This window comes from Argentina silus (assembly GCF_951799395.1).
Source record: "Argentina silus genome assembly, chromosome: 11".
In the NCBI taxonomy this organism is placed as follows: Eukaryota; Metazoa; Chordata; class Actinopteri; order Argentiniformes; family Argentinidae; genus Argentina; species Argentina silus.
The window spans coordinates 13455965-13469654 of NC_139665.1; the positions used below are offsets into that span (position 1 = coordinate 13455965).

The 13690-nt window shown below is 43.8% G+C and overlaps 2 protein-coding genes across 2 annotated transcripts; both read left to right on the plus strand.

Annotated features, from left to right (window-relative positions):
- Nucleotides 1–444: 444 nt before the first annotated feature.
- On the plus strand, nucleotides 445–3937 carry LOC310812547 (extracellular calcium-sensing receptor-like; the record flags this gene model as incomplete). Its single annotated transcript, XM_083681168.1, has 6 exons — nucleotides 445–665; nucleotides 931–1216; nucleotides 1376–2173; nucleotides 2267–2491; nucleotides 2771–2894; nucleotides 3024–3937. 6 exons carry the CDS (start codon nucleotides 445–447, stop codon nucleotides 3935–3937), a joined length of 2568 nt encoding a protein of 855 aa, XP_083537294.1.
- Nucleotides 3938–5039: 1102 nt separating this feature from the next.
- On the plus strand, nucleotides 5040–12973 carry LOC310812548 (uncharacterized protein; the record flags this gene model as incomplete). The annotated part of the gene is made up of 13 exons (XM_083681169.1): nucleotides 5040–5275; nucleotides 5660–5957; nucleotides 6180–6351; nucleotides 6516–7138; nucleotides 7322–7549; nucleotides 7692–7815; nucleotides 8078–8980; nucleotides 9417–9744; nucleotides 9887–10175; nucleotides 10432–11253; nucleotides 11391–11585; nucleotides 11735–11858; nucleotides 12057–12973. 13 exons carry the CDS (start codon nucleotides 5040–5042, stop codon nucleotides 12971–12973), a joined length of 5259 nt encoding a protein of 1752 aa, XP_083537295.1.
- Nucleotides 12974–13690: the final 717 nt, after the last annotated feature.

Genomic DNA, 13690 nt, shown 5'->3' on the forward strand with positions numbered 1-13690 from the left:
ACAACTGGATTGTCTACATTAAATCCCATGTTAATTCACGCAGGGATTTTCAGGGGTCTTAATTTCGGGTTTTCTGAACATTATACACTTGGTTTGGTGTTTCTAGCCTCAACGGAGCAGTGGGGTTCTAAAGACTGCAACTATTGATGCCTATTGACCTCTAGGTTAATTTGGATTTTTAAGTGATCATATAAAAGTATAAATAGGTAGATTAAAGTTTGTTTAAACTTAATCTGCACTATAGAGCATTTGGTGTTCCTATCTCAAAAGTTGTGGGAGTCGGAGCAGTGGGAATAATAATAACAATAGCCTATCATGCAAGCATCAATAGAACCTCCTAGGTAACTTGGAGGGAGGGTCTGGGCAATTCCAGTTTCTTTGAGGTCACTGAAACCTCTATAAAAAGCTAAGCGCCTTTGCATGCCCTTCCCAGATACGACTGCCATGGCATTGGGGACAGAGTTACTGCTGCTGTTGCTGGTGGCGCTGAAGGGTATGGTGACACTGACAGCAGCCCATGCCTGCTCTCTCCTGGGCCAGCCGTTTCTGCCACTGCTGTCTGCCGAGGGGGATATCAACATCGGAGCAGTGTTCTCCATCCACAGAAAGCCCCTGGTGAAGGTTCACTCATACACCTCCAAACCAGAGCTAATGTCCTGCGTCAGGTTGGTATACAGAACAATTAGGTATTTTTCATCTGCTTTGAAAGCTTGAAGCTAGTGTGGATCCACATATCTTGCATATAGCTGAATAATATTTCATATAACTGTATTTACTGTGCTAGACATATTGTGCTATTAGATGCAAATCAATCAATATTCAATGGTTCGGAAATATTGAACTTTGAATTATTTTTAACTGTCTATATTGTGTATTTCACATTTTTGCTTAAACGCTTCACATATCAGTTGTTTCTCCACCTGTGTCCAGTTTGAACCTGCGTGAGTTCCAGTTTGCTCAGAGCCTGATCTTCGCCCTGGAGGAGATCAACAATAGCAGTGAGCTGTTGCCAGGCCTGTCTCTGGGCTACCAGATCTACGATGCCTGTGGCTATGTCCCCATGGCCATCCGCTCAGCACTGGCCCTGATGAACAGGCACAGTGATGGGGACACCTCCTGCTCCCGAATCCCCACCGTACTGGCCATCATAGGGGAGTCTAGTTCCTCGCCCACCATTGGGATATCCTCCGTGGCCGGACCCTTCAACATCCCTGTGGTGAGAAATCTACACATGGTTATTGCTTTTCAATAGGAGATAATGGATGGTAAATATGCATTGTTGAGTATTATCACATGTATTGATATTCTGTTGTATATATAAACTTATAACTAAGTTTGTGTCAATTTCATCTTTTTTTCTATGAAAACCACTCAGATCAGCCACTTTGCCACCTGTGCGTGTTTAAGCAACAGAGAGAAGTACCCCTCCTTCTTCCGAACCATCCCCAGTGACTTCTACCAGTGCAGAGCGCTGGCAAAGCTGGTCAAACACTTTGGCTGGACCTGGGTGGGCGTGGTGAACAGCAACAATGACTATGGCAACAATGGCATGGCAACCTTTGTTAAGGCGGCGCATCAGGAGGGCATCTGCATCGAGTACACAGAGGCCATCCACCGCACCGACCCCAGAGAGAGGATCCTGGAGGTCATCCAGGTCTTGAGGAGAGGGTCTGCCAGAGTGGTGGTGGCTTTCATGGCATTTGGGGATATCATCCCCTTGTTAGATGAGCTGGCCCTAGATATGGTCCCGGGGCTGCAGTGGGTGGGCAGTGAGTCCTGGATCACTGCCAGAGGCCTGGCAGGGACAGAGGGCTTTGGCTTCCTCAGGGGCTCGGTGGGCTTTGCCATCGGGAAAGCCAGCCTGGATGGTCTGGAGGGGTTCTTAGACAGGGTGCACCCCTCCCAATCCCCGAACAACAGCCTTCTGAGGGAGTTCTGGGAGATGGCGTTTGAGTGCTCCTTTGCGGAGGACGGTAACGGTGGTGGCACTCTGTGCACAGGAGAAGAAAGCTTGGCAGAACTGGAGAACCAATACACTGATGTGTCAGAGCTGAGAATAACTAATAAAGTTTATAAAGCAGTGAATGCTGTCGCACATGCCCTACATAACCTTATACAAGACTTAAATAATGACACTCAGCGCAGCAACAGACCAAGCTTCAAACCACAGCAGGTGAGCTTGTAATAATAATAACAGGTGGGCCACAGCAACAGTATTCTAGATATCAATCAATCATTGCACCCTTTCTCCATGTTGTGCCACCAGGTGCTTGAGTACCTGAGGGAGGTGAGGTTTAGGGTAAAGACGGGCGAGCAGGTCTCGTTTGACGCTAATGGAGATCCGGTGGCGCGTTATGAGCTGGTGAACTGGCAGCAGGCGGAGGACGGGTCCATGCAGTTTAACACAGTGGGTCTGTATGACGCCTCACTGCCCACAGACCAGCGCTTCACCATCAACCAGGCACTGATGTGGGCTGAGGGCCAGACTGAGGTAGGGGCCAGACTGAGGTAGGATATCACTGTGTTTCAAAAAACACATACTGTACAAACTATCCCTTACAAAAAAAAAAAAATGCTTTCTGCACTGTGGTACAATTGGTAATACTGGAAAAAATGAAATTACTTCACAGCTGTAACTCATTTTTATCAGGTTTGGTCACCTCACCTACACCCCAGTAAAATGTGATGACCAAATGTTAAATTGTTAACACCACCCTACTGTTTCTATAAATACATTAAATTTAAAATCTATTTTTCCTGTCCAATTCAGGTGCCTGTGTCTGTGTGCAGTGAGAGCTGTCCCCCAGGCACTCGTAAAGCCGTGCAGAAAGGAAAGCCTGTCTGCTGTTATGACTGTATACCATGTGCAGAGGGGGAGATCAGCAACATCACAGGTATAGTAAATAAACACAGATAACAGTTTGCATCTTCTGATACTGTAATTAGATTAGACAAAGAGATATCAATAAGAAAAAATAACACACATAAAATAATGGGATTATTATTTTCTAATTTCCTTACAGATTCTAATGATTGCTCTCCTTGTGACTTGGAGTACTGGTCGAATGAGAACAGGGACAGCTGTGTACTTAAAACAGTTGAATTCCTTACCTACGAAGAAATCATGGGCATAGTTCTTGTTATTTTTTCCTTGGTTGGAGCCTGTGTTACGGCACTGGTAGCAATTGTGTTTTTTATTCATAAATACACCCCAATTGTCCGGGCCAACAACTCAGAGCTGAGCTTCCTTCTGCTCTTCTCGTTGACGCTGTGTTTTCTGTGTTCTCTTACCTTCATTGGCCGGCCCTCTGAGTGGTCCTGTATGCTGCGCCACACAGCGTTTGGGATCACCTTCGTCCTCTGCATCTCTTGTGTTCTGGGGAAAACAATAGTGGTGTTAATGGCGTTCAGGGCTACACTTCCAGGCAGTAATGTCATGAAATGGTTTGGGCCTCTACAGCAGAGACTCAGTGTTCTGGCTTTCACTCTCATACAGGTCCTGATTTGTGTGCTTTGGTTAACAATCTCCCCTCCTTTCCCCTACAAGAATATGAAGCACTATAATGACAAGATCATTCTAGAATGTAGTCTGGGCTCAGCTGTAGGCTTCTGGGCTGTGTTGGGGTATATAGGACTCCTGGCTCTCTTGTGTTTTGTGCTGGCTTTTCTGGCTAGGAAGCTGCCTGATAACTTCAATGAAGCCAAATTCATCACCTTCAGCATGCTCATATTCTGTGCAGTCTGGATCACCTTTATCCCAGCTTATGTCAGCTCTCCTGGGAAGCTCACTGTAGCTGTGGAAATATTTGCCATTCTAGCATCCAGTTTTGGTTTGCTTTTCTGTATATTTGCTCCAAAATGTTTCATTATTTTACTGAGACCAGAGCAAAACACAAAGAAACACATGATGGGAAAGACAGAGTCAAAGGCCCTTTAAGATAAACATACAAAAATAACTCCATCAATCCCTCAAATTCCTCACTCAGAGCACAGCCATGGCCAAACAAACACACACAGCAGTGTTTCAGCAGCATTGCTCCCCCTAGTGGCCAGTGACAGCCTGGTTCTGCTTCCACAGGCTGGCTTCCCCCCTGCGACTGCTGCTATCTGGGCCAGATCAGGACCTCCCACACCAGCATCTCACTGTCCCTCTCCCTCACTGGCCTGCTCTGGACTAGCATGGTCTGCTATCTCATCCAAAACCATGTTGACTACTTACACCTGACCACATAGAACTGTGCATGTATGTATGTATGTATGTATGTATGTATGTATGTATGTATGTATGTATGTATGTATGTATGTCCACAGCATGTTTGTGCCTGTACATACATGGGCATATGTACATGGTATTGATAGCACAATAGCTGTCTAACTCGTGTGAACCTACAGCACATGTTCAATCCAAAATAAGGTATTTCTAAACAGGGATATCGCTCTTTAAGTACAGTATGTTTATCTTGAAATGGCTACAGTGCATGCTGTATTGCAACAATAGATCAAATAAAACCTGTTAAAAGATTGATGACATAAAATCTCCAGTCTGATTTTTGAGCCTCTCCTGTCTCCTTTAAGTCAAGCTAATAGGCCTACATTATCCTCACTCATATGTGTAGTCTGAACTAGTGCACACCTCACTGACAATGTTCAATCAAATGCAGAAAAGTGTGTTGATAAAAGAGAAAAGTTTGAAGCCATTTTAAAAGAACAATCGACTGTAAATCACATGGTCTCAAGGGCTAGCTGTTTGTGTAACCACATTAGCATCAACAGTCATATTCTAGGACCAGAAATGACATTCAAGTAATCAAAGTTTTACTCAAGTTTTAGAGTAAAAGTTTTACTCAATTACCCTGACAATGACCAAAGTTGACACCTTCCTCCTCTGAGACCCAGCGGTACTCTACCTCCCAGTGGGGTATTACTGTACTGTTTCTGTTTATCACATTGTGTCACACTGTATAAATATGGGTGTCAGCTCTGCCCTGCCTCTGTTCAGGCACCTGTGATGCCAGCCATGTAGCTGCACTCACTGAGCCATGTTGTCCACACAGAGATGGCCAGAGCAGGGCTGGGCCATACTGCAGCTGGTGCTGGTGACAGTTGATCTATCCATGGCTGAGGAGCCAGCGTGCAGGCGGAGGGGGGGACCGGAGTACCCCCAGCTGTCCAAGGACGGAGACATCATGCTGGGGGGAATATTTTCCTTCCACAGCAGCTATGAGAACAGATACCACGCCTACACACACAACCCAAAGCCTCTGCAGTGCACCAGGTAAGCATCTTCTTGTAAGCACAGTTGGGATTGACATAACATAACATTTATTCTGAAAAAAGGCTACCGGTTCATTTAAAGTGTAAGGTACAGGCATTAAAAACATCAGATTTCCTGGGGTCATAGAATCATGACTTTTTGATTAATCGTAACAAAATATCTAAAAAATATTTTTCCGATGTACTTAATATACTTTAAGTATAAAGTGCCCTCCATAAGTAAGGGGACAGTGAAGCAATTTTTTTTCTATTTTTGGCTCTATACTCCAAAAGTGTGGATTTTAGATCAAACAAATTGATGGTATTGGTGTACAATATATAGGAGTTTACTTTATTACTATTATTACAATAATAATAGACGTTAACATCTCTCATTTTGGACCAGTCTAAATTTCAGGGCGTTTCACTACGCCCAGGCTATGCTTTTTGCCATCGAGGAGATCAACAACAGCACAGCCCTGCTGCCTGGCGTCTCACTAGGCTACAAGCTGTACGACTCCTGTGGCTCCATAGCCGGAGCAATGAGGGTGGCACTGGCCCTGGCTAATGATTACAATGAGACAGCCTCTGCTTCAGGGAAGCACTGCTCTAAACCAGCCCACGTCCAGGCCATCCTGGGAGAGTCCTCCTCATCTCTAAGCAGCGCCATAGCTACTGTTGTTGGACCCTTTTACATCCCACTGGTGGGTAGGTCTGGTCACTCAGGGAGGCATCTGTCAATAATCAGGTTTATCAATATTATCCGAACCATGTCCATGGGTTGTGTTGAATTGCAAACACATTTTTCTACCATTCTTTAATCCAGTATTACGGATGTTTTATACATGTTTATAGACAGTGAATCGTAAATCCTAATCTGTGATCTTGCCTAACATAAGTTAACCCTGTGTAAACCTTTTCCCTAGATCAGCCACTTTGCCACCTGTGCATGTCTCAGTGACAAAGTCCGGTACCCGTCCTTCCTCAGAACCATTCCCAGTGACTACCACCAGAGCAGGGCCCTGGCACAGCTGGTCAAGCACTTCGGCTGGACCTGGGTGGGTGCCATCAGAACCAACGATGACTACGGGAACAACGGTATGGTCCTCTGTGGCTCAGTTTGTAGAGCATGGCGCTAACAACGCTTAGGTTGGGGGCTAGATTCCCGCTGGGACCATATATACTGAAAAATGTATGCACTGATTGCAATGTAAGACTCTTTGGATAAAAGTGTCAGGTAAATGGTATATATTAATATATAGGTATGGCCACCTTCACCGAGATAGCCCAGGAGCTGGGCATCTGCCTGGAATACTCTGAGGCCTTCTTCAGGAATGACCCTCCAGAGAAGCTGCGGAGGTTGATGGAGATCATCAAGACCTCCATGTCACAGGTCATCGTCACCTTCCTCTCTCCCCTGGACCTGCAAGTGTTGCTGCCTGAGCTGGCCCGCCACAACCTGACGGGTTACCAGTGGGTGGGCACCGAGGGCTGGATCTCAGACCCCTTCATTGCACGGGTGGAGGGTTACCAGGTGTTGTACGGTGCCATAGGTTTGTCCATCCCCAAAGCCCAAGTGACCGGGATGAGGGAGTTCATCTTGGATGTGAAGCCTCTGAAGTCCTCAGGCAGCATCCTATTCACTAAGTTCTGGGAGGCACTGTTTCAGTGCAGGTTCAGGCTGAGGGAGGGCCATGACGGTGCTCAGAGAAAGTGCACAGGCAATGAGGATTTGTCCGGACTGCAAAACACCTTCACTGACCTGTCTTTTATGGCCATCTTTAATAATGTCTATAAAGGAGTGCATGCTGTGGCCTATGCGGTCCATAAAGTGCTCAGCTGTGGGAAGACATGTGGCAACAAGCCCCTTCCAGAGCCACGGATGGTGAGTTGAGCACTGAAGTAAGAGCAACATGAAAGGCGTGCTTGTAACTACAATAGCAAATGTGTGTGAACATTTGAGCGATTCACAATAGATGGTTTCAAATCGTATCATGTAGAGTCATTAATCCCTTCACAGATTCAAATGTACTTACGTATGTAATAAACCAATCGTTTGTCTTTTTAGATTTTGGATCTTATAAAAAAAGTGCGGTTCAAAACAAAGGAGGGGGAGGAGGTGTATTTCAACAAGAATGGAGACCCTGCTGCAAAGTATGAGATCATAAACTGGCAGCCAAAAGACGACGGTAGTGTGGAGCTTGTCAATGTGGGTCTTTATGATGCGTCTTTACCTACAGACAGACAGTTAATTGTGGAAAATGGCTCCTTAGTTTGGGCAAGGAATAAAAAACAGGTGAGATTGATTAGTTGCCAGCTTAGAGCTAAGGAATGTTGGCTGAATTTGTTTCTAAATAACATTTAATATAAATATCAAATAGTACATTCTGGATGAGTTGCACTGCTCTAATATTCCAATGATCTGTGCACCATTGCAGGTGCCTGTGTCTGTGTGCAGTGAGAGCTGTCCCCCAGGCACTCGTAAGGCCGTGCAGAAAGGAAGGCCTGTCTGCTGTTATGACTGTATACCATGTGCAGAGGGAGCGATCAACAACATCACAGGTAGAATCAATTGAAACAGTAAACTTAAGAAGACTTAAGAAGACACAATTGAAATTGTGCCACTTCATCATCATAACAGGATACAAATTAATTATCTGATCTAGAGTATAATGCGATTTTGCTATTTCATAATAACAACATATAAATTATGCCATAATGATTGTTATAACTAAATAATATTTGTTCTATTTATAGTAGCAGCAATGTGCCACTGCATTATAGTACATAAATCTAATATATTGTTTTCACATTGAATTGGTAGATTCTCTCACCTGTGTGCGATGTCATCCTGAATTCTGGTCCAATAAGAAGAGGGATGAGTGCAAGAAGAAGGAAACAGAATTTCTATCCTATGCAGAAATCATGGGGGCCCTGCTTACAGCTGTCTCCTTGCTAGGAACCTGCCTGACGAGCATTGTGGCGTTCATTTTCTTCAGATACAAGAACACTCCCATTGTCCGGGCCAACAACTCAGAGCTTAGCTTTTTGCTGCTCTTCTCGTTGATGCTGTGTTTTCTGTGTTCTCTTACCTTCATTGGCCGGCCCTCTGAGTGGTCCTGTATGTTGCGCCACACAGCATTTGGGATCATCTTCGTCCTCTGCATCTCTTGTGTTCTGGGGAAAACAATAGTGGTGTTAATGGCCTTCAGGGCTACACTTCCAGGCAGTAATGTCATGAAATTGTTTGGACCTCCGCAGCAGAGACTCAGTGTTCTGGCTTTCACTCTCATACAGGTCCTGATATGTGTGCTTTGGTTAACAATATCCCCTCCTTTTCCCTACAAGAATATGAAGCACTTTAAAGAAAAGATCATTCTAGAGTGTAGTCTGGGCTCAGCTGTCGGCTTCTGGGCTGTGTTGGGGTATATAGGACTCCTGGCTCTCTTGTGCTTCGTTTTGGCTTTTCTGGCTCGGAAGCTGCCTGATAACTTCAATGAAGCCAAATTCATCACCTTCAGCATGCTCATATTCTGTGCAGTCTGGATCACCTTTATCCCAGCTTATGTCAGCTCTCCTGGGAAGTTCACTGTAGCTGTGGAGATATTTGCCATTCTGGCATCCAGTTTTGGATTACTTTTCTGTATCTTTATTCCAAAATGTTATATCATCTTACTGAAACCAGAAAAAAATACCAAAAAGAGCATGATGGGCAAAATGCCATCAAAATCCTTATGAATGCTCAATCAAAAATGCAAAGTACAGTTTGGTGATTAAACTTTTATATTGACTTAAAATGTATATCTTATTTATTAGCATGAATAAATCTATCCTTAAAGGAGCAGGGTGTACGTTTGTTGGAAATCTACCACCTCTGACCACCACAGTGAAATTCAGTTCAAATTCCCCCCTGCTTTCATTAAGTTTAACTCTGCTTTCATGAAGTTTATTGATTGTTACTCACCAAAATGTAATATAATATAAGAGATCATACAGTATATCTCAAAGAGTCTGATGTAATATTGTTGTTATTCTTTTAAATGATTTACACCAAGGAGTTAGCTTCTTTCCCAAAGTCAAAACAATAAAAAGCATTAAAAAAACAACATCTTGAACATAACTAGGAGCCTCTTGTTCCTGTGTGAGGTTCCCATTCTCCTGAGGCCTTCCTCCTCGAGGTCGCATTCTAGTGCTAGAGCCATATCAGCTGTCCCCATCCTCCAGCCTTGGCTATAAAAGAGATGAGGCAGTGGCTGGGAAGCCAGATCCTGGCCTGTCGAGCGGAGTCATGCCACTGCTGGAGCTGGTCCTCTTGGCCCTGCTGATCGGGGAGGGAGACCCTGTGTGCAGGCTGCAGGGTAGGGCAGAGCTACCCGAGCTAGACAAGGACGGGGACCTCGTCATTGGAGGCATCTTCTCATTTCGAACCGGGCACGATGGAGTCATCATGGACAGCTATCGGACGATCCCCAAAAAACGGAAATGCCAAAAGTATGTATATTCGTATCAGAAAAATTAAATCAAGTTGTTGAACATGCATGCTTTGTTAAACTTTCATGATATGGACATGTGTATATGTGTTTTCAGGTTTTAGATTGTGTTGTTTACATACTACTACTGTTTACATTTCTAGCTCTAATTTCAGAGAATTCAAGTTTGCTCAAATAATGATCTTTGCGATTGAGGAGATCAATAGAAACAATGACATTCTGCCAGGTGTTAAGCTTGGGTATAAAATCTATAATGACTGTGGTACTTTGGATATACTGAGAGCTGCAATGAACTTGGTGAGTGGAGAAAAGACGATAATCGATGAGAACAACTGCACCAAACTTGACACAGTCCAGGCTATCCTTGGACATTCAGGATCAACACCAACGATTGGATTTGCACATGTTGTTGGGAGTTTTAAAATACCTGTGGTAAGAAAAAGATTGACCTTTTTTTGCTTTTTCTTCAAACTGAGTAAACAAACTGAATGTGAATCAAGTTTTACTAGCTGCAAAACCTACCCATTGAAATTAAAATCCTGAATCTTTGATATCTTGCAAACTCTCAAAGTACAGTTGGGAGGAAATGCTTTAAGAAGATTATCGATCTACTTTTTTGGTATGTTTAAAATGTTCATAGAATATTGTCACTGACTTAAATAGTCTCTTTTTTACCTTAACAAAATAGATCAGCCACTTTGCCACCTGTGCATGTTTAAGCAACAGAGAGAAGTACCCCTCCTTCTTCAGAACCATCCCCAATGACTTCTACCAGAGCAGAGCGCTGGCAAAGCTGGTCAAACACTTTGGATGGACCTGGGTGGGCGCTATAAGCAGTGACAACGATTATGGCAACAATGGCCTGGCCACCTTTATACAAGCAGCGCAGGAGGAGGGAGTATGTATAGAGTACTCAGAAGCATTTGAGCAAACAGGTCCACTTCATAAACTGCTCAGGATAGTAGAGATAATAAAACAGTCCAGTTCCAAGGTCATCATGGCCTTTATGACCCACAGGGAGATCAAGGTTCTGGTGAAGGAGCTCTACAGACAAAACATCACAGGGCTGCAGTGGATAGGCAGTGATGCCTGGATCACAGACCCCTCTCTCACTGCCAGTGAGGGACACAGCATCCTGGAGGGCTCCATAGGCTTCACTGTGAGCAGGGCTCAGATCCCTGGGTTTGAAAAGCACCTAAGGGACGTCCACCCCTCTCAGTTCCCCAACAGCATGTTTCTCAGAGATTTCTGGGAGACTGTGTTCGACTGTTCCCTGACTAACCGGAATATGACTACAGAAACCCTTAGAAAGCCGTGCAATGGGTCTGAGAGTTTAAGAGATGTGCAAAACAAGTTCACAGATGTGTCTGAGCTGAGATTCACTAATAACGTTTACAAGTCTGTGTATGCAGTGGCTCATGCCCTTCACAACCTGTTTACATGCGAGGACAACCAGGGCCCCTTCTCTAATGGGAGCTGTGCTCAACACAAACACATTCAGCCATGGCAGGTAAGCAAGGACAACTGAAAGGTTGTTTCAGATTTATCAGTGTAATCTTATAACAGACACAGGATGTTGTCTGATGTTGACACAATTTATAATCAGATGTGGTTATTTTTCAATGTTTTTTTTCATTTTCTTCTCAGGTTTTACATTACCTGCAAACAGTGAATTTCACCACCAATGAAGGAGAACGTGTCTTTTTCGATAGCAATGGAGACTCACCAGCAAGATACGAACTTGTCAACTTACAAAGTAGTAAAATAGGGACAATGGATGGGGTGACAGTTGGCATCTATGATGCATCACTGCCTGAAAACCATCAGTTTAAGATGAATAACGTCAGGATTGGCTGGGGTGGAGGGGTATCCACGGTAAAGCCAGTCATTTTACTTCTGCCAAAATCAGGCATTTTGACAAACAGATATCTGTTTACATGATTACATACAGACTGTGGATGATTTTTTCTTTGTGTGTGTGTGTGTGTAAGGTCCCTGAGTCTGTGTGCAGTGAGAGCTGTCCCCCAGGAACTCGTAAGGCCGTGCAGAAAGGAAGGCCTGTCTGCTGTTATGACTGTATACCATGTCCAGAGGGGGAGATCAGCAACACTACAGGTGATTTATAAAGTGCAAATCTATCTAAACAGCTCCCCAGTAATCAACATAAAACCAAATAATAGCTTATCAAAAACACAATGGAAATGAATATAGTAAATGCTAGGAAGGCTGTTCAATATTACTTCTCCTTTCATCTCAGTCTTAATCCCACAATAACTGTGCATTCTTGTTGTTGTTTTTTGTATCAAACTGCAGATGCCATTGACTGTCTGAAGTGCCCTCTTGAGTACTGGTCCAACAAGTACAGAGACACCTGCATTCCAAAAGAAATTCAATTCTTGGCTTACAATGAAATAATGGGGTCACTTTTAGCTGTGTTTTCTTTGCTGGGGATTTTTTTGACCCTCTTAACAACACTAATTTTCTATTGTCACAAAGAGACCCCCATTGTCAGGGCTAACAACACAGAGCTTAGCTTCCTTCTGCTCTTCTCGTTGACGCTGTGTTTTCTGTGTTCTCTTACCTTCATTGGCCGGCCCTCTGAGTGGTCCTGTATGCTGCGCCACACAGCGTTTGGGATCACCTTCGTCCTCTGTATCTCTTGTGTTCTGGGGAAAACAATAGTGGTGTTAATGGCCTTCAGGGCTACACTTCCAGGCAGTAATGTCATGAAATGGTTTGGGCCTCCACAGCAGAGACTCAGTGTTCTGGCTTTCACTCTCATACAGGTCCTGATATGTGTGCTTTGGTTAACAATCTCCCCTCCTTTCCCCTACAAGAATATGAAGCATGATAAGGAAAATATAATTTTAGAGTGTAGTCTGGGCTCAGTTGTAGGCTTCTGGGCTGTGTTGGGGTACATAGGACTCCTGGCTCTCTTGTGCTTCATGCTGGCTTTTCTGGCTCGGAAGCTGCCTGATAACTTCAATGAAGCCAAATTCATCACCTTCAGCATGCTCATATTCTGTGCAGTCTGGATCACCTTTATCCCAGCTTATGTCAGCTCTCCTGGGAAGTTCACTGTAGCTGTGGAGATATTTGCCATTCTAGCATCCAGTTTTGGATTACTTTTCTGTATCTTTATTCCAAAATGTTTCATTATCTTACTGAGGCCAGAGCAGAACACTAAAAAGCATATGATGGGAAAGACATCTAATGATATTCGTTATTAAAAGACAGATGTTGGCACAACTTGTGTTGTATTCAGAAGATATATACAGTATACTATGTTATTTCCTTATGTATGAAATCAGCTGCTGTACATTTGAGTCCCAATAAATCAAAACATACTGTAAGAAACTGGAATACTTCTACTGTTGTCTGCATAATACATCCATCCAATTAAACAGGTCTAGTCATAATTTAATTGTGGAGTGTGTTTCATTTTGGTTCTTAACATGAACACCTGTAATTAAACTATCACAGACTAAAGATACATTAAAAAGCCATACATTGTAGGCTACATGTAGCTTGACAGAAATACTATGTACTCACTGAGAAAATCTCTCAAGCACACACAAACACACACACACACACACACACACACACACACACACACACACACAGACACAGACACACACACACACACACACACACACACACACACACACACACACACACACACACACACACAAACAAACACACAAACAGACTGATAAATAAGTCACCATCTGCTGCAAACGGGTATGTCATGTAGTTTTTCTCCAGGGACGTAGATGCTGCTTCCACAGAGCCACACAACACAGTGTCATGGGATTACCCACCACAACATATTGTCTCATCCTTTCAAACATCATTAACAGCTTCTGCACCAGGACGTGAGAAAGATATGATAATGTTCTATTTAGCAAAACTGTACTTGTTGCAAAACATAGATAGATATCAGGTAG